The 18500-nt window shown below is 46.4% G+C and overlaps 1 protein-coding gene across 1 annotated transcript; it reads left to right on the forward strand.

Annotated features, from left to right (window-relative positions):
* The first annotated feature begins 13425 nt into the window (after window positions 1–13425).
* GADD45G (growth arrest and DNA damage inducible gamma) lies at window positions 13426–15107 on the forward strand. Its single transcript, XM_059833941.1, has 4 exons — window positions 13426–13478; window positions 13630–13731; window positions 13837–14050; window positions 14440–15107. The coding sequence occupies exons 1-4, from the start codon at window positions 13426–13428 to the stop codon at window positions 14548–14550; spliced, it is 480 nt and encodes a 159-aa protein (XP_059689924.1). The 3' UTR covers window positions 14551–15107.
* The last annotated feature ends 3393 nt before the right edge of the window (window positions 15108–18500 follow it).

Below are 18500 nucleotides of genomic sequence, written 5' to 3' on the forward strand. Positions count from 1 at the left end.
ATTCCAGAAAATAAGAATAGCTTTAATATACCTCATTACAATATATACAGGGCTTCAGGTACTGGAATACTAACTACATTCAATTCTAAATTGTGACAGTAGGATATAAACCTGTATAAACCAGGCTGATGTCGTTTGATGCCTAATTTGCTGCCATAGCAGTTTCATTCCAAGTCACGGTTCCCTTCATGCTTCCAAGCTCATGGCTACTTTCAATTTTTAAAAGTAATAATACTTTCTACAGGTGGTTGCCAGAGGTATCCTCAGCATAGGCATCGCTCTCTGAAAGTCAGGGGCTTTATAGGTGAAAGAGAGAATTTGTTTCCCTCTTTCCTTCTGGTTCTGTGAAGCATTGTACTGGGCTGAGGTATGCAAAATCTACCCTATTTGACCACTTTGTATGCAGATGCTAAATCAATAGGAATAGAAGAGAAAGGTATGCAATTCATATTTAATTTCAGAAAGTGATGACAATGGAAACTTTTTAGGTGTGCCCAGCGTAGTGGTGACCAGTAAGTACACGTTGAGTCTTGTTCCACTGTGAGAGAGGGATGACCTGCCGCGCCGGGGCTGTGAGAGAAAACCCAACGCTAATGGCAGGATTTCCACGGGTTTCCAAAAGTCACTTCAGAAGCTGTGTTCAGCAGATCTGCGGGAGTGTAATCCGTGGGTGACACCTTGCGAGCACTGCTGTCGAAGCCGTCGGTGTGAAGTGACCTACGGCGCGCGGAGCAGCCCTTGCGCGAGCGGGGCCGCCTCTTTTAATTAATCGCCCAACCCGCCACGAGTGGGGGGGGAGAGCACCACCGGGGAAGATGAGGGCGTGTATAAAACAGAGCAGAAGCTAGCCCTGCCCTGGAGCGTGAGCGCATGAGGAGGACGAAGACGCTGCTCTGCCACCCGCCGGGCGCCGGCGGGAGGGAGCGCGCGGCTCCGCGCTCCGCGCACCGACCCCCGCGCTCCGCGCACCGCGCGACCCTCCGCCCCGGTGTGATGGCTTTATTGATGCAAAACCAGAAGCCTGTCTTTGGGTTAGGGTCATCCTCAGCTTTGCCGGCGAGCGGGCTGGCTGCCGAGAGCGGGAGCACGGTGGGTCTCGCCGTGTGAGGGGGGTCCTGCCCGGCCGGTGACAGCTTTCGGCGCCCGTCCTCCGCCGTGCTGACAATTGCCGGTATTGACAAGGAAAGATATGTGCTCTGTTTTACCAAATCTAATTTTTGTACCGTTAGTCAGCAAAACTCTCCTCACTTGTAAATCATATAAAATAGAGAAGCTGATGGTGCGTGGCTAAAGCAGCACGTAGCTGCTGGGCTCTGGTGTTCGGTGTGTCTCACCGCTGGAAAAAGCTTGACATGTTCAGCTATTTTTAGCAGACAGCACATCCATTTTGCTAAAAAGCATGAGAGGGGATCTCATCCTTGTGTATGAAAACCTGAAGGCAGGCTGCAAAGAGGATGGAGCCAGGCTATTTCCAGTGATGCCCAGGCAATGGGCACAAACCAAAACACGTGAGGTTTCTCCTGAACATCAGGAAACACTTCTTTACTGTGAAGTTGACTGAGCACTGGCACAGGTTGCCCAGGGAGCTGCTGGAGTCTCCATCCTTGGGAGATATTCAAAAGCCATCTAGACATGGTCCTGGGCAGCCTGTTCAAGCAGGGGGGTTGGACCAGATGACCTCCAGAGGTCCCTTCCAACCTCAACCACAGTGTGATTCTGCAAAAAAGATCCCAAGAACAGTCACTGCTGCTGGTGGTATTCAATGATCCTAATTGGATTTAACTTGTGAGGTTATAGAGGTTGCCTTGAGGTTTTAGTGTAACAATAGGGTTGCAGAAGAGCAACCAAGAAGCACGGTTTCTTCTTATTATTGGTAATATCTGAAAAAGAAAGAAGATATAGCTTGCCTTGATTTTCAAGGCCCAGTGCAAGACAAATAAAACCAAAACCAAACCCTCAACTCTACTTGAAAAGTCAGTAATTTTTAATATGGGATTATAGTGAGAATAAGTAGACAGAGTGTGAAGGCATATTTAGGTTTTTTAAGCTTTTTCAGAGGAAAAATTAATTTCATGGAGTGACTGCTTCTTTTTATGTAGGAGTTGAGCAATTGAGCTTAGTAAATGAAGGCTGAGATTTACTCTGAACTTGGCAGCCACCATTACATTATAATCTTGTTACTGAAAAAAAAATCCTTTAATTTGACTCCCTTGGTTTAAAGTTCTGCATTATTATAATTCACATGATGGTCACACCTGAAGGCATCAGTTAACACCAGGGCATCACAGTAAAAGGGAAACTGTGGTTATATTGTTAGAGACTGTCTCTATCCAAAGGTATGACAAATTAACTAGAGAAAGCCAAGAAAGAGTTTTAGAAGGCAACATCATTGCAAGCTCTTTCAACCTCAAGTGATAAAAACAATAAATAAATCATGAGTCAGGCCCACAAAAAAAGTCATGAAGTTTGGTTTAAAGATTTTTTTTAAATTAGCAGACTCTTTTTATTGTGTTTTTTTTTTTAATTTTAATGTCAGTCTCTGGTTCATTCACTTCTAGCTTTTCTATCAAGCTGTGAGAGTCAGAAAGCTTTAATTAAAAACCCAAAAGAGCTTCCCTTCACTAGCATGAATCCAAGAACTGGATAGATTTAAAATGACAGAAAACATGCTGAGATTCATCCAGTCTGCTAATCCTGTTTTGCACATGTGGAACTAGGCCAGGCCCAGAGAGATTTTCCATTTTGCCCAGGGTTACATACTATCTTGGACAGAGTTAGATGCTGTGATGCCCAGATTACCAAGCAAGTCTTCCTCTTCTGAAGAACAGAGATGAAAAGATTCCATAGCCAATTCCCCATTCTGAACCGCAATACAAGATTAGTTGGCCAGCACCCTCTCTAATCCTTGCTAGCATAGGTCAAGCTGCATGTGTAATGTCTGGACTTCCCTCCTTCAGTCATTGCCTTTTTCAGGGGAGATGTTTTACAGTTGCTTTTGTGTTCTGAATGATGACTGATCATTCCACAGCACTGTGCAGTGGAAGAAGATCTCTGTTGCAAATTCAGTCTTACTACTGTTATCTAAATGTTGGTACCAACATCTCCAGACTTTCTTAATTGGGCCTTCAGTGGGCCACATCTCCAAATGTCTGTATCCTGAACACTGAGTAGAAACAGAATTAAGTTGAATAACTCTTAAATAATATTCACATTTTCCTCCTATTGTATGCACAAAAACTGGAGCCAAGGGGAATTATACTTTTAAAAATCTTTATGTCATTCTTAGATTCTGAAATATTCAGACAGGATCCTGAATGGAGGATTTCCCTGAAAGTGTGGGATGTAGGACTTCGTGGGGCAGTAAGGATTTGAAGAGATGCCCAGTTTAACCACTAGAGGTCCGTTTCACACCAGTCCTTTGCAGAGCATAGGAAAGACTGAGTATTGGTACCAAAGTTTTAAGCTCTTGCATACAATAACAAGTTTCTAAACTATTTTGCTTTAAGTAACTAATATGAGAACGCCACCCTAAATGATAACAGGTAATTTTTGGCTTCTGGCGTTTCTTGTAGTAGCAGGTAGATCTGTTTCTTCGTTTCAACACTTGTCTGTTCAGCAGATTACTGAATAATACTAAACGAGATACTAGATCAGTGTGTCTCTGCTGGTAATTTTACTCGTTCCTCACCCCTAAATACAGAGGATGAAGTCACTGTGCAAGATAACTCATGAAAGCCCACTTTAGCATCCTTATCTTTTACTTAGAAATTCTAAAGGCACAAGCCAAGTGAGCTTGCTAATGGCCTCTCTTATTGATATTAGACAAATTGCAGAGGCAGAGCTGCACACTGGGAAATGAGATACTCTGACCTAAAATGAATTACCAAATGCGGAGTCATGAGGAGAGGAGTCACCATTCAATAAACTCGTCTGGGACTTTGAAAAACCACTGCCTTCCCAGTTAATGTTGTGCACGCTTTGGGTATACAATTACAGAAAGACTCATAAGGATAGGGACTGGGTGGGTGCAAGTTGAAGGGCAAAGTTCTTACTCCTCCAGCCTCTTTGTGTGTGTGCCTCAGCTTTCACTAGAGATGTTCCCAAAACTGAATTCTTGCTATGTGAATGGCTAGAGCAATCTCGTACTTTGAATGCTGCTTCTCCACAGCTCATCCAAATCTCCTGCCTAAAACTAAGCTCTAAGAGCCCGGGGTGCACAGCTGGTATCTTTAAAACTGGACCCGGCACCAAATGTATGTGTTCTGCCTAGGCAAAATCAGGGCGGATGGTGGGGCTGCTGCCCCTGTTTATTCAGCTGGGCAGAGAGGGCTTTGCTTGATGGTCTTATACGTCCAAGTTTCCATTCCCAGGGCTGCTAGAAGCTCTCCCTGGGCATATCTTTGGTTCAAACTACACGCTACACTGGCATGGGTGGTACTTGACACCCTCTCTGTTCAGCCAGTACAAGTAGGCAGGAGGCAGCCCCACTCCCCACCAAACCCCAATATACGTGGGGCTTGAGACAGTCCTGCTCAGAGACTCTGCTGCCTGTTGCTTAGGGGATGTAGCTGGGACTGGGGAAAAATGACATTATGGTCCCCCTATGGAGGACCACTGCATCTTTCACTTAAGGCATGTTTATTACAAACAACGTATGTGATCCTCAGAGCAGGTGTCAGGCCATAAATCATAGCTGATGGAGCTTATGCTGTGTGGATACTAAATTTTCAGTCGTCGATAAAAGCATCTATCAGTGCTACTGTGCTGCCCCTCTGTCATATCCAGGGTCATACACAAACTGACTGAAGTCAGAGAGTTTTTAGGTATCCGCATTTTCTGAAAACAGTGTCATACCCACGCCCCAGAGAGTAACTGATCACAACACACGCTTCAAGGGAAGGCTCCCTGCCACCCCCCTTCTTATGTACACCCATCTGTGTCCCTGCCCTCCCCTTCCCCCGCCACATGAACACCTAATGTGTAGAGGGCTAATGTGTATAGGGCTATGCGGGAAAATGGCAGGGAATTACAGATAGGAACACGAGAAGGCTAAAAAGGAAAAAGCAACAGAGAAACAATGACAACTTAGCCAGCTGGCATAGACATATTTTAATGAAATTAGTTTAAACTATCTCAGTGAATTTCAAGATGAACCGACTACAACTCTTCACTAGTAAAATGTGATAGCCAGGAATAATAGTCCTACTGCAGTAATTTCATAATCAATAGCTCCCAACTGGCCTTTTCCTATAGAGCGCTAAACTGCATCTAAATGTTAGGTTATATTTCTGCACATTTATCAAATGTCATCTCTTGCTTTTTGTAACCTTATGCATCATAGAGTGCAACTAGATTTCACTTTATGGGGATCATTCATGGCTCACTTCTCACTATGATGTTCGGACGATTTGATTAACAAGACTACAAAGAAGAAATTTGAACTTCTAGATACCATTACATAGCAGCTTAATTAATGTACTTCTTTACATCTAAAGAAAATGTCTCTGTTTGTCTTGTGTGGGAAAAAAGGAAAGAGAAAACTTATCTGTTTTCTAGCTTTAAGCGGATTCTTTTTTTACTCTCACAAAGTTGGCATGATTCAAATGTTCTGATTTGATGTTGCTTGTGATCAGGGAAAACTAGCATCTGCAGAGGTGTCTTAGCAAATAACTGAGGTCGGTAAAGATTTTTGCTATTCTTACGTTTCAGTTTGTTTTAAAGAAAAGGGTCAAGATAAAGTAACCCTGTCCCCATCAGATCTCATGTCTAACCTGTTTAGATATAAGCCAGTCTCATAGATTTTCTTGTAAAGACAGGAAAATGCACATGGAAAAAATCAGAGTTACACGTTTAATGTCTAGGTTGGCCATCTGAGTTTTCATTCCCAGGTTGCCTGTTCTGTTACACCTATGACAGAAGACACCAAAGAATTAATGAAGGATCAGATTATTTTGCTCAGCCAGGCACATCTCTGCTATAAAAGTTCCATTAGACAGCCTTATGCTGAGATACGAGAGGCACTTGACATAGGGCAACCCATCTGCCACTTTTGTGAATTACATTTCTTCATGCAACAGAATTACCCAGTGAAATGAAGAATTCTGGCAGCATCTGGGCTAAGGAAAGACTGTTTTCTTTCATTATAACACACAGACAGATGTTCAATGATCTTCTTAAGTATTTGATTTTTAACTTTCATTGGCATCTCTAAGAAAGTTCAATACACAACAAAATACAAATCAGATTCTTTAACGTTTTGCTGATAAAGTTACGTTCAGCTGTTCAAAAATTCCCTTTGGCATCATATGGAGCCATCGACACTGTCATCGTTCAAAGCAGTCTTTAATGTCATCTGGTTGGACTAAAAGTTTTTCAGTAGTTTTATTCTGCTGGAGGAGAGGGGCCCCTGTGCAGCGCATTAACAGATATGGCAGAAAAAATATGTGAAGGAACTAAGGTAAGTAGGGATGAAAACCAGCAAGGAATTCCCAGTTTTATTTGTAACCGAGCCTCACTTGAGACTATTACTGGCAGCAGCTGGAGGGCTGCAGTACTGAGTGGATGGAGAGTCAGAGCCTGGGATTTTTGATGCTTGGATTTGCCCCTGTTGTTCTAGCTTGAATTATTAGCAAATATAATTTTTAGTGTCACATATGTAATTTTCTAACCTTGAGTGTCAGTCTGAAGTCACGCTCCTAAGTAAGGTTTGCAGGCATTCCTGGACAAAGGTGTGTGCTCAAGGACAGTAAATCTGACACTGCAGACTTCCTGGCACACAGACTTCAATTGAACATGCATGCACAATCTGTCCAGTTTGGCCTGAAAACATAGGATTTACTGAGCTGGGTGTTAACGCAGCTGCGGTGCATATGGGCTGTGAATGTGTCTAGGATTTCCAGTCACACAGCAGCCAGTCAGAGATGCTGTGAATGCTCAATAAGGTTTCAGTTGTTGGACCTACAGACACACAGAGATCCCAGGAGAGGATCCTGAAAAATTTGCCCTGATAAAATTCTGGTCTGAAAGAAAGAAAGCATTGCCAAGAAAACCTGGCTTTCAGCTGTTCTTAATTAAAAACAAAAACAATAAATGAGGAAAAAATCATCATGCCTCCCAGTGCTTTTGAGGGACTCCTGAGCTGGGCTGTAGCAGAAAGTTCCCCAACATGTTAACAGCTGTGTCCCATAAGGTGCTTTGGACCGCCCTTCCCAGCTCCCAGTAGGATGTGAATTATGCAGATTTTGGCATGGGGCGGGGGAGGGATGTGGGAGGAGCTGGCTGTTCCAGGCACATATTCTTTGCACACTTGCAGCTCACCACAGTCTAAATACAGAACGGGCAATGCAGGTTTATTGATTTTTTTCCCTTTTCTTTTTCTTTTTTTTTCTTTTTGGTGATGCATACTAGGGTGGGTCTCTCAGGAGCATAACTTGGTGTAGTACTGTCATGTTGAAGATAAGCATGAAAAGAAAAACTTTCGATCTGTAACTATTAGTCACTCTTGGTGGACAGAGAGAGGCAGGAGATGTATGTCTTGTTTAAAATATGAGACCCAAATATGTATGCAATGCTGTGTTGAAGACATTATATGTGACTAACTGAGGCATCACATGGCTAGATAAATGCAGTACAGGAATCCAAGCAACTGTGTAAATAAATCATTTATGAAGAGGAAAAAGTGCTTGAACTTGCTGAATACTTCCGTTTAAGTGTGTCAATAAAAGCAAACCTGCTGGGGAGAATAGCACTGTGTTTTGAGGTGAGAAAGAGATAAAGGAGTCTTTTCAAACAACCAGTTTCGAGGATGGTCAGTTGTGTCCTGATCCCAAACACTCAGTTGCATTGGCTGGCTGATGCTTTTAGCTGATGCCAGATTACAAGGTGTCGTAGACAGCGATACCCATTTACATTATCAGGTAGGGGCTGCCATCTGTTGAAGCAAAGCAAGGCAGAATATGCAGGGTTGCTCCAGTATGAGTTGCTGGGTGCAGCATTTCTCCCCTTCCCTTGGCTCTTCCTCTGTGAGGGTTCTTACCCGCTCCAAGTATGTGTTTTCAAAATTACCTCTTTCAACCTCCCACCTGTATAAAAGGAAAGAGTTGACTGAAAATAGCCATCTGTGTAAAGCCTCCAAAGCAATCCTTTCTTGTCTTAGAATAGGAGAGAAACATTCATCTATTATTAGAAAGATGCTTCTCTATTACTGGATCAACATTTCTGGTTTCTTGCTTTATTTTAAGAATAGGATCTGCAGGAGGAAAAATGCACTAGCGGAGTGAATTCAACAACACTTACAAACAAACTCTTTTGGCTACTTGTTGCAGTCTGCCATTGTCTGTACAAAATCTCAAACAACCAAAATTAATGCAAGAGGTGCTTTTGCCCTTTTTAGCGCAAAACCTGAAAAGATGACAGAAATGAGGGCTCTGTGCTCATCTGCACTACATTCTGTAACAATCAGGTCTATGCAGCCAGTTAAGTGTTGCCCATTCTATAGCACATCAGTTATATTTGTGGGAATACTCGATTTTTTAAACAAAACAGTAAAACACTTAATTCGATGAATACGGCTTCTATTCCCACAGCATCGTTGTCAACTGAGACTTGTAATATGCAGGGTTTTTTTTTTTTAGAAAAAGAAGATGCTGCAAAAAGTCTTACTTCACTGCTTTCACAGTAGGTTAAATGTCCCTGCTGCCTATAGATGGTGGATGTTTGGTCTTGGCAGGTGGCATTTCTGTGGCGACAGTGCCACAGAATGAAGTGTATGAACAGAGGGAGCTGTCTGGTTTAGTAGGCTTGGGGATCAGCAGCATCTCTGTCAGGTTCAGTGGAAGGAAATAATACAAAGACTGTGTGACCTGTTGGCCTGATGGAAACACAAAACCAGCTTGATCATAGCCAGGGGATTTGTAGAGGAAGCTGGGACTACAGCTCCGCTTCCTAAAACTTGTAGGTTTTGTAGAGAGATTTTTGGTTTGGTTTTTGTTTTGTGAGATGCTGAATTTAGAGAAGGAAGCTTGCTGGGTGAGGACAACAGGGCTGCAAAGGCAGAGGACTGGATGGAAGACTGGAACGGGGTGAGGAGAAGCTCTGATGGATTTGGAAAGACTTGAGGTTCGAGGTACTCCATCTAAACTGAAAGGACTGGTATAGCTTGGCAAAAAGGGTCTTTCTCATGGGAAGTGCAGGAATGCGGCACGAGCCAGGAAAGCACCAGACAGGTTGGGACAATGGAAGAGCCCCATGGCTGGGCTGGCTGTTACCACTGCTTGCATGCCTTTTCTGATGTGGAAGGCTTAAGTCTCCTCTCACTTAGGGCAAAAGGTGATGTATGTGTCTGCTGCTCTTCAATTGGAGATACACTATTGTTTTCCTCACAAAATGACAAAATCACGTTTATTGCCAGCTATACAGGGGTGTAAGCTATCTGCAGTTTTATCTATTACATCCTGCTTTTACTTGCCTTTCTTGTGATTGAGTATACTATTATTTCCCTGCAACTCTGCATCTGACTTTTTAGAAGAATAGGGGGCTGTTTTAGGGGTTGTCTTCATGTAGGAAACACCAACGTCTACTTCTTTTTTTGCTAAATTTTCACTAAAACCATTAAGGATATGAAATCTGGAACCAAATGTCCGTACCGTTTGCCAGAGGGCTGTTAATAATTTTTTGTAGCAGTAATATTCTAGATGCCCACCAGAGGTCACAGCTTTACTGTACATCACGTTCAGCTGAGGTGCGTTTGGTGGTGCGCTAAAGGTGCCTGTAAAAAAACACGGTTTGCAGGCGAGCCTTTTCATGCTGTGGCAAGCACGGGTAAGTGGCACTGGCATTATACACCTGCTGTCAAATATAATGGCAAAATCCGCTTATTCGTGCCTGAGTACTGCTGCCATGTGATGTTCCCACCCCGATCTGCAGGACGGCTTCAAGCACTCAACAGCCGATCCACCACAGGACTGGTGCCTACCAGTTTTCCATCAAATGCATAGATTATACTGAACTGCATTTACAGAAGTGAATTTTGTGGTTCCGTGTTTGGAATATAAGCATATTGAGGACACTTAAGCACACCTAAGTGGGCTCAAGTGTCCTGTGGCAATGGAGGGTGGAACTTCCACTTTCAGATGGAAACATTCAGCACCCTTAGTCTAGTGTTCACAGGGTGCTGAAAAACAAAAAGGATGTATCATTTCTTTATTTTTTTTCTTTTCTTTCACGGATTGAAAACACGGGGGGAAGAGACCACAAAAGCAAGCAGTAAAGCCCGGCCTCCATTTAAGTTCAATTTGCTTATTAGACATCAAAGGTATCATGTCCGCAGAGCTGACGCCTTCAAAATGGGGACAGGACCTGGGGCAGGCACAGCTGTCCCTCCTGCACCTCCTCTTCTGCATTGGAGGCCTGGTGTTGATACCATGGTTCGAAATAAGCTGGATCAGGTGTCTGGTAATGCTTTGTGGCCTTCAGCACCATCTGTGCTAGGAGACCAAGGAATAATGGAGCAAACTGGAAAGTGTGATGACAAGAAGCCCTCACTCCAGGGTGCTGCGTCATTAAGCCAAAACTGGAGGCTTGCATGTGGAAGGATTAATGTGTTACTATGGTTCTATACGTCGGTTTATTATTTTGGTACTTATATATGTTATACTACTACATATGCACTGTTACCCACTATGAGTTACTTTAGCCTACAAATTTTGACCCATTTTAAGTAACTTTCATTTCCACTGTAATGGGAAACTTGTCGAAGTCATAGTTAACATCAGCATCTTTCAAAGCTCTGAGTCAGTCCTGGATTTTCTACCTATTTCATCATGCACTGAAACTGTAGTACATCAGAAATAGGCCCTTCAATACTTCTAAGAGATGTACCATTTAGCATGTCTAACCCAATTTCATGAGAAAACCTAAAGCTGCCACTTACGACTCAAGCTATTCTTCTGCATCCCTCCCCTTTTATATATTCAGAGAAAAAAAGAGAGGCAGACATATGAAGGATTTTCACCTTTTGAGAATGAATGGTACATGCTACGTACACTACGCTCATTCCAAAAAGCGGAGACAATTGCCATTTCATGAATGCAGACTGGGAGATCATTTTCTGAAAACTTCACACATATTTTTTAAAGAAAACAAACTAAGAATTTATGCCCTGCTCAAACAAATTCAGTGTGCCAGGTCACTGGCGTGGGCTGAGAAGTCGAGAATGCCTTTGCACGTTAGTAGGGCAAAAAAGATCATTAGGCTTGAGAATTGGGGGTTACAACAGAGAGTTGTCTCCCCAGTCCTGAAAGCTCTGTAGATATCTCATGAGAAATGTACTCAGAGAGGTTGGATGTATCTGGCAGATCCTGCTGTTGTCATCAGTTTAAAATGGAAGCTTACTAATAGATTACTGCAGGGTCCAATGCTGTCACCTGTAGTAATACCCAGGACACTAACTAGAAACAACTGGAAGCAGAAACATAGCAAGCCATCGAAGTGGCTCAGTTTGAGGGGTTCTTCTGACATTCTGGTGCTCAAAGAGGCTGAAACTACTGAGCAGACAGCATATACCATACACAGAGTCACAGGCGAGCCATGCGTGACCCAGGACTTCCAGCGACGTACTGGAAAGGACATCCCTGGGGTCTGGGTTTAAGCGCATTTGTAAGGGGACGATGTGACGGGAGGGGAGGGAGTGGCGAGGGTGGCAGGTCACAGAGCTCGCTCTCTGCAATCTGCTGGACTCGATCCAGCGCAGGTTTGCAGTAGAGATAGGCCTACCCCAAGGTGGCTCTCCACAACCTCTGTGAAATGACTTGGTGCTAGTCTGAAGTGGTTACTCGGTGGACAAGTACTAACTGGCAGCCTCAACTGAGATGTCAGAGATTGAAAGGACTTGGAAAGTGGCTTGTCCTTTAATATTGAGGCCGTATCATTCACAGTGGGAAAATTTGTTTTACTATTGCTTGGTTTGCTGACAAACAGGCTCAGGTCTGAGTTCAGCAATCATACACATTTCACACTGAATTAATTTTAAAGGATACACTCGAGCTCATGTTACTATCCAAATTAGGTCTACTTTTAATAAAGCTCAACTGAAAAACATCCCTATTTGGTGGAAAAAAATATTAAAATGATAGGATCATAGGGCAGTAGAGCTCAGAAGGGACCTCAGGAGGTCTCCTGCTTGCAGCGGGGTCACCAGGGAGCTCAGAACAGGCCTGTCAGGGCTTTGTCCCACTGGGGCTTGCAGCCCTGCAAGGATGGAGCCTGCACAGCCTCCCTGGGCCGGCAGCCTGCTCCACTGCTCGACTGTCCTCAGGGGGAAAAGGGTTTTCCTTGCACCCCGTCTGAGCCTCTCGATTCAGCTCATGCCCATTGCCTTTTGTCTTCCCACTAGGCACTGCTGCGAAGACCCTGGCCCTGTCTTCTCGGTGGCAGCCCTGCAGGTCTTGGGGGGCTGCTGTTCGGTGCCCTCCGACCTGTGCCTTCTCCAGGCTGAACCAGCCCTGCTCCCTCGGCCTGCAGGGCAGGACAGTGCCGCAGCCCTGGGCACCTCGGTGCCCTCCTCTGAACTTCCTCCAGTTCAGTGATGTGTTTCCTCTGCCGGGGGTGCCAAAACCGGACGAACCACATAGCTGTTGTCTCATGAGCGCTGAGAAGAGGGGGATTATCACCTCCCTCGACCGAGCGGCCATGCTCCTGTTCATGCAGCCCAGGACACGCTGGGCCCTCGTGGCAGCCAGGGCCGCTGCTGGCCATGCCCAGCTGGCTGCCCACCACGGCCCCAGGGCCTTCTCCACAGCTGCTCCCCGGCCTGGGCCGCTGCACGGGCCGTCCCTTCCCGGCAGCAGGACTTGGCATCTGCATTCGCCGAAGTCGTACCGATAGAGCCCTGCCTCCCCCCCCGCGCTATTTGCGTTTTCAGTTCCAAGCTTCGGACGCAAACCGCCCCGGCACTTGCCAGCGGCTAAACCCACCGGGACGGGGAGCGCCGGCAGCTGACCTCAGCCCAGCTCGCGCTCGGCGAGCGGCAGGCACCGGCGGCGCACCGCCAGGACACGGCAGGGCAGGGCAGCCCCGCCACCGGCTCCGCTGCCTCCGGCGGGGCGGGGCGGGGCGGGGCGGGGCGGGGCGGCGTGTGCCTGCGCCCCGCCCCCACCCCCTCCCTCCCCACGTGGCCTTCGGGCACGAGCCGCCCGCTCCCCCCCGCCTTCGCCGGCGCGCGCCGATTAGCATAATAATGCCCCCCCCTTTCTCCCCTGCCGGCCAATGGGAGCCCAGGAGGCGCCGCCAGCTGCCGGCGCCGCAGCCGCGTGGGCTATAAGTAGCGCAGCCGGCGGGCGGCTGCTTCAGAGTGCTCGGGGAGTGCCCGGCGAGAGGAGCCGGGAGCTATCGCTGGCAGCCGCCGCCGCGCCGTGGGGACCCGCTGCTATGACTCTGGAGGAGATCCACGGACAGGAGCCTGTGCCTGCGGGCCACGACTGGTACGTCTGGGCGGCGGCTCGAGCGGGTTTCGCGGGGGGCTGTGGTGGGGGGCGAGGGAAGCGGGGCGAGGGAAGGGGGGCGGCCGTTGGGGGCGGTTGCGGCGGGCGGTTGCGGCGCCGCACTGACTCTCTGCCCTCTCCCGGCGCGCAGGATGCAGGGCGCCGGCAAGGCCCTCCACGAGCTGCTGGTGTCGGCGCAGCGCCGCGGCTGCCTCACCGCCGGCGTCTACGAGTCGGCCAAGCTGATGAATGTGTAAGTACGGCGGGCGGGGGCCGCGGGGCCGCCCGGCGGGGCGCGGAGGCTTCGGGGCCGGCCGGCGCCGGCCGCGGGGCTCAACACGCCGCCTCTCTCCTGCAGCGACCCCGACAACGTGGCTTTCTGCGTGCTGGCCACGGACGAGGAGGACGAGGGGGACATTGCCCTGCAGATCCACTTCACCCTGATCCAGGCCTTCTGCTGCGAGAATGACATTGACATTGTGCGGGTGAACGACGTGGCCAAGCTGGCTGCCATCGTGGGGCCCAGCGAGGAGTCGGGGGAGCCGCGGGACCTCCACTGCATCCTCATCACGGTGGGTGTTCTGCAGGAGGCGAGCAGTGCTCGGTGTGCTTTCCTCTGGGGCTGTGCTTGGGCTACCAGCCTCTGCATGGGATGGTTAGAGCCTTTCAGGGGTTGCCCCATCTCCTGCTGGCAGTCAAACTCTCTTCTGGGTAAAGAAAGGGGGCTTGGCACACACCTTACAGCAGGTCAGCTGAGTAGTAGTAGTAGGCTACACTTCTCGTAACTGTGGATTTCCTCTGTTGTCCACAAGTGTAACATCTCTGCTTCCTGCTTTGTCTGTGTCAGGACAGAAACCATCTGAATAATGCCTTGCTTCCTAAGCTAATGCTTCTGTAAATATTGTGATGACCTCAGTTGGCAGGCAGCACTCACGGTGTGCAACTTTTTTCTTTCTGGCAGAACCCGAATGAAGATGGCTGGAAGGACCCAGCTCTAGAAAAGTTGAACTCATTTTGTGAAGAGAGCAGAAATGTCAATGACTGGGTGCCAACTATCACCTTGCCTGAGTGATGGTGACCCAGTGCATTGGGGAGGCCGAAACCTTTGTTGCATTCTCAACGTGGTGTGGGTTCACCAAAGAGTGCAGCAAGCTGCTGATTCCATGGATTAGCCTGGTCAAGAGACTGGATTAAAGTCACTCAGACTGGCATGCAGTGGGCTCTTACGGAGGAGAACAGCTCGCCTCACCAGTGAGCCTCAATAGGCTGCAACCGTGGAGAGGCTGACATACCATGGAGCTGAAAGAAGTACTGCAAGTCTCCTGGACAAGTGGAGCTGTTTCAGAAGGCAGAGAGAAAGTTCGGGGAAGTGAGCCAAAACTTTCCGGAAGGACTGGACAGAGTACTGTCACTAGGAACTGTTGGTGCTGTCTACAAAACACAGAAGAAAGTTTCAATATTTGATGGACTACTCAGGACTGGTTATTAAGACAAATATAGAGACTCCAAAGTGGACAGACTTCAACAGGGCCTCTTGGGTCACTCTGCAGAACTGGTTTAATAATGCAATAATTTTTATTGAAATATTTGCTGCTATTGAAGGTTTCATAATAAATTTTTGACAATTAATATCTGGGAGTGTCTTGCTTACTGGGTGGGGAAGCATGTCACTGAAATTACCACTGATGTTTTGCTTCTGTGCTGAAGTCAAAGGTACACTCCACAGCAATGGAGCTGTGCTCAAATACTTTCTCTCCTGGGCCAGCTGAATGAAGAGCTGTGCTGTCCAACTTGATAATTCAACCTTTCACCCTCTTGCAACAGCTGCTTATCGCAACAGCTTGCAAGACTTACTGAGCTGCATGCTTAATGAGCTCACTTATTGTAATAGGTGGTCTTTGTAGTCTACTGGAGGAACACAATACATACTAGAAACATGGATTTTTGGAATACAGACCTCCAGTAAACTGCATCATTAGGTCTTAAATATGACTTAGGACTCATTCAGAGCTGCAGTGTTCCCACTTGGCAGAAACAGCTTAAACTTGATTGGGGGGGGGGACATGCTGCAAAACTCCTTAGATGTCAAATACATCTAACATTTGCTTTGATTAGAATGACATCATTAAATGTAAAACTGGCTAATAGTGAATAAACATCACATCTGCCACAAGCTGCTCTCTGATTGCCATATGCCATAACAATAGAAGCTGTCACTCCACAAGCCAATTTTGCAAAACCTAATTGCAAGACAACACCAAATTAAGTCCAAAACAATTTAAGGATGGTGTGGCTTTTTTCAGAGATCCTGTCATGGAAAGTTAATGTGGGTGGGCTGACTTGACCTTATGTTAAAAGGGAAAATACCACCCCATTTCTGTGCACAATCTATACGAGTGCTCCAGGACTTGATATTAAAATGGCATGGTCATGATGCCTTCTCCAAAGAGCAAGAAAGCTAAACTACTCACTTCCTTTATAGGCACTAAAAATACTCAGTTATGGCAATTGCGTTTCCTCTAGGCTGGCTTGCAGTGATTGACAGTAGCACTTGCTGAAAAGTGGTCATTTTTACAGGGGGTGTCTTGAACAGTTGTGGCTTCTGGGGAGCTGCCTGCTCTTGGTTTCATTGTTCCGGGTGAGGGAAGTTCAAATTCAGCTCCGGCGCTCCTGGAATGCGCTCCCCTGAGCAGGAGGTATCCAGCACAGCTTGGCCTTTGTTACTTTGCTGGGAGAGGCTGTGGGATGGCAACATAACCAGAGTTTAGGCTGAAGCAAAAACTATAGGGGCCTCAGACCTCTGCAAGTATTCCTTCTTGCACTTAAGGTACAGGAGTTTCTGTGCAGCCTGTTTTTCTGCTTAACCTGCACTCATCAACTGGTGTCTGCTCTAGGACTTTGAGGAAAGTCACATGGAGGAGCTAAGAGCTGCTTTGGCAGCTGTGATAACAGAAACTGCCTTTAAGGCAATTGCCTTGATACATAGGAAATATCAAGTCTGGATGCTTTATTATGCATTTTTATATTTTTCCCTTAGCAAAGGCAGGTTTCTTCATTTTCAGTGGTTTTACAGCTGAGAAACACATTTCTGCTCTTTGCTTGGGGCCTAATCAGTACTCAGAGCCAAGAACAGATTAAAGTGAACTGTCCTGAAATCAACTTTTATGTAAAGTGTAAGCAGTACTTTACAACCTTGAGTGGTTTAAACAAAAGCCTGAGAAGATCGAAGGCAGTTCTCAAGCACATGTTCAATTATGTATACAATTACATACACAGTTAAAGTATAGCGGCGAAGAAGTGTGACCGATTTGCTGGCTGAGACAGTAGGCATAGATAGTTGTACCTGGTAGGAAGTTTAACATTCCAGCTTCTATGGAAGAAATGTATTATGCAGCAAACATTGAAATTAATGAGGCTACACCAAAATGCCCTTGTGAGGACGTTGCCTCTAGCCCCTTAGAAGACAGGAGGCTGACCTTCACCTCTCCAGTAGTCTTGTGAAGCTCTAAGCTGAGCCTCATGAGAGGTACACAATTCCTTATTTTAGTGACCCACACAATTTTCCTGAAATCCCTTCTGGCTCAATGTGGATACACTGTAACGCGACTAATATTAAACGGAGTTAGCCGGCAAATGTTAATAACACGGCATTGCAAACAAAGGCAGCTGTAACTTGCAAGTTATGTGCTGCTGCAAGTATCTGTGATGATCAACACTACTTAATGTAGCAAAAATTCAGCAGCTGGTATCTAGTGATACAAGTAGGCTTCATCTTTACGTGCTCAGATATACAGCTGTGCAAGGAGCAACTATACACTTGTTAAAGGTGGACAGCAGGCTTGGGGATTACTGGCTCTGGTGGGGACAGCTGGTCGGAAGATGTTGGTTGGCTCACCAGATGTCCAGCGTGTTTTGTCAGGTATCTGGGAGACCTGGAGGGTGGGGACAGTACCCGCTGGTGTCTGGGAGCAGTGTGCCTGGCATACCTCACCTTCCCAGGAAACAGAAGTCCCCAGGACAGGGGCACTACGGGTTTGCAGGGCTGGCAAGGACTGCTGGGAGCTCTGCTGCAGTGCCTACACCCAGCCGTGCTGCATGGCCTTCACAGGCTGGCTTGCTTTATGCCACAGTGGGCCACATCAGGGGGGTCCTGGGAGGAGATTGAGGTTAATAGCTATTAATAATAAAGGTGGTTCTCCAGGACACGAGCCAGCCTAGTGACGCAGCAGGAGGAGCGGGACACGGAGTGGGGTCACAGGGCGGTGGTGCTTCTGGCTCTGCTTCTGAAGGTCTGCTTTCCATCAAGCCCTTCACTTGTGTGCCACTAGGTGATCAGAACTGTGTTTTTAAATATTATACTCATAGACATTTGTGTTGTGCTGTCTATACGTCTAAGTACTTTTTTCTTTCTGAAGTGATGTACAAAGTTTAATTTAAAATTTTTTGAGCAATGGGTTTACATTTCTCTGCTTGGGTATCTATTTCACCATCTAATAGTGCTGACTGACAGGAATTTCCCCTCGTATGCCGTTTCCTTCTCTTAATGCTGTTTTCTGTTACACTTCTGTGCATCTCTTTACTTTTCTCTCTCTTGTGGTTATAGATGGTGATCTTCTCTTTAGATGCCTGATTCTTTTAGTATATACTATCTTGAGTTAACTGCGTTATTGTCTTATCAGGGTATATATATATGCATACTGGCTCACAGGACACATTTGTTGTAAACAATGCTTTCTCTTTGCTGTTGAGTAGGAAACACAAAAAGGAAGATAATAAAAAATGTATGAGAAAGCGGCAGGCTAACTGCTGCACGTAATAATGTTTGCACAAAATCTGTGCATATGCTAGATGATCTGCTCAAACAATGTTTATAGCACTGGATGCTCAGGGAAGAAGCGCTGACATGCCCTCTTTGCAGCCTTAGAGTTCTGCAAACTGTTGGAGTTTTAGCTGTAGGTGGAGGCTGTTTGAATTAAGGTATGTTCTGCAAGGAAACAATCTTTGCAAAAATGGTTGTGGCAG

This window comes from Gavia stellata, chromosome Z (assembly GCF_030936135.1).
Source record: "Gavia stellata isolate bGavSte3 chromosome Z, bGavSte3.hap2, whole genome shotgun sequence".
Lineage (NCBI taxonomy): Eukaryota > Metazoa > Chordata > Aves > Gaviiformes > Gaviidae > Gavia > Gavia stellata.

Bases quoted from the DNA above. Each gene is read 5' to 3' on its own strand.
- GADD45G (XM_059833941.1), top strand. From the start codon at position 13,426: ATGACTCTGGAGGAGATCCACGGACAGGAGCCTGTGCCTGCGGGCCAC. The intron at 13,479-13,629 runs GTACGTCTGGGC...CCCGGCGCGCAG, and splicing joins GTGCCTGCGGGCCACGACTG to GATGCAGGGCGCCGGCAAGG. The intron at 14,051-14,439 runs GTGGGTGTTCTG...TCTTTCTGGCAG, and splicing joins TCCACTGCATCCTCATCACG to AACCCGAATGAAGATGGCTG.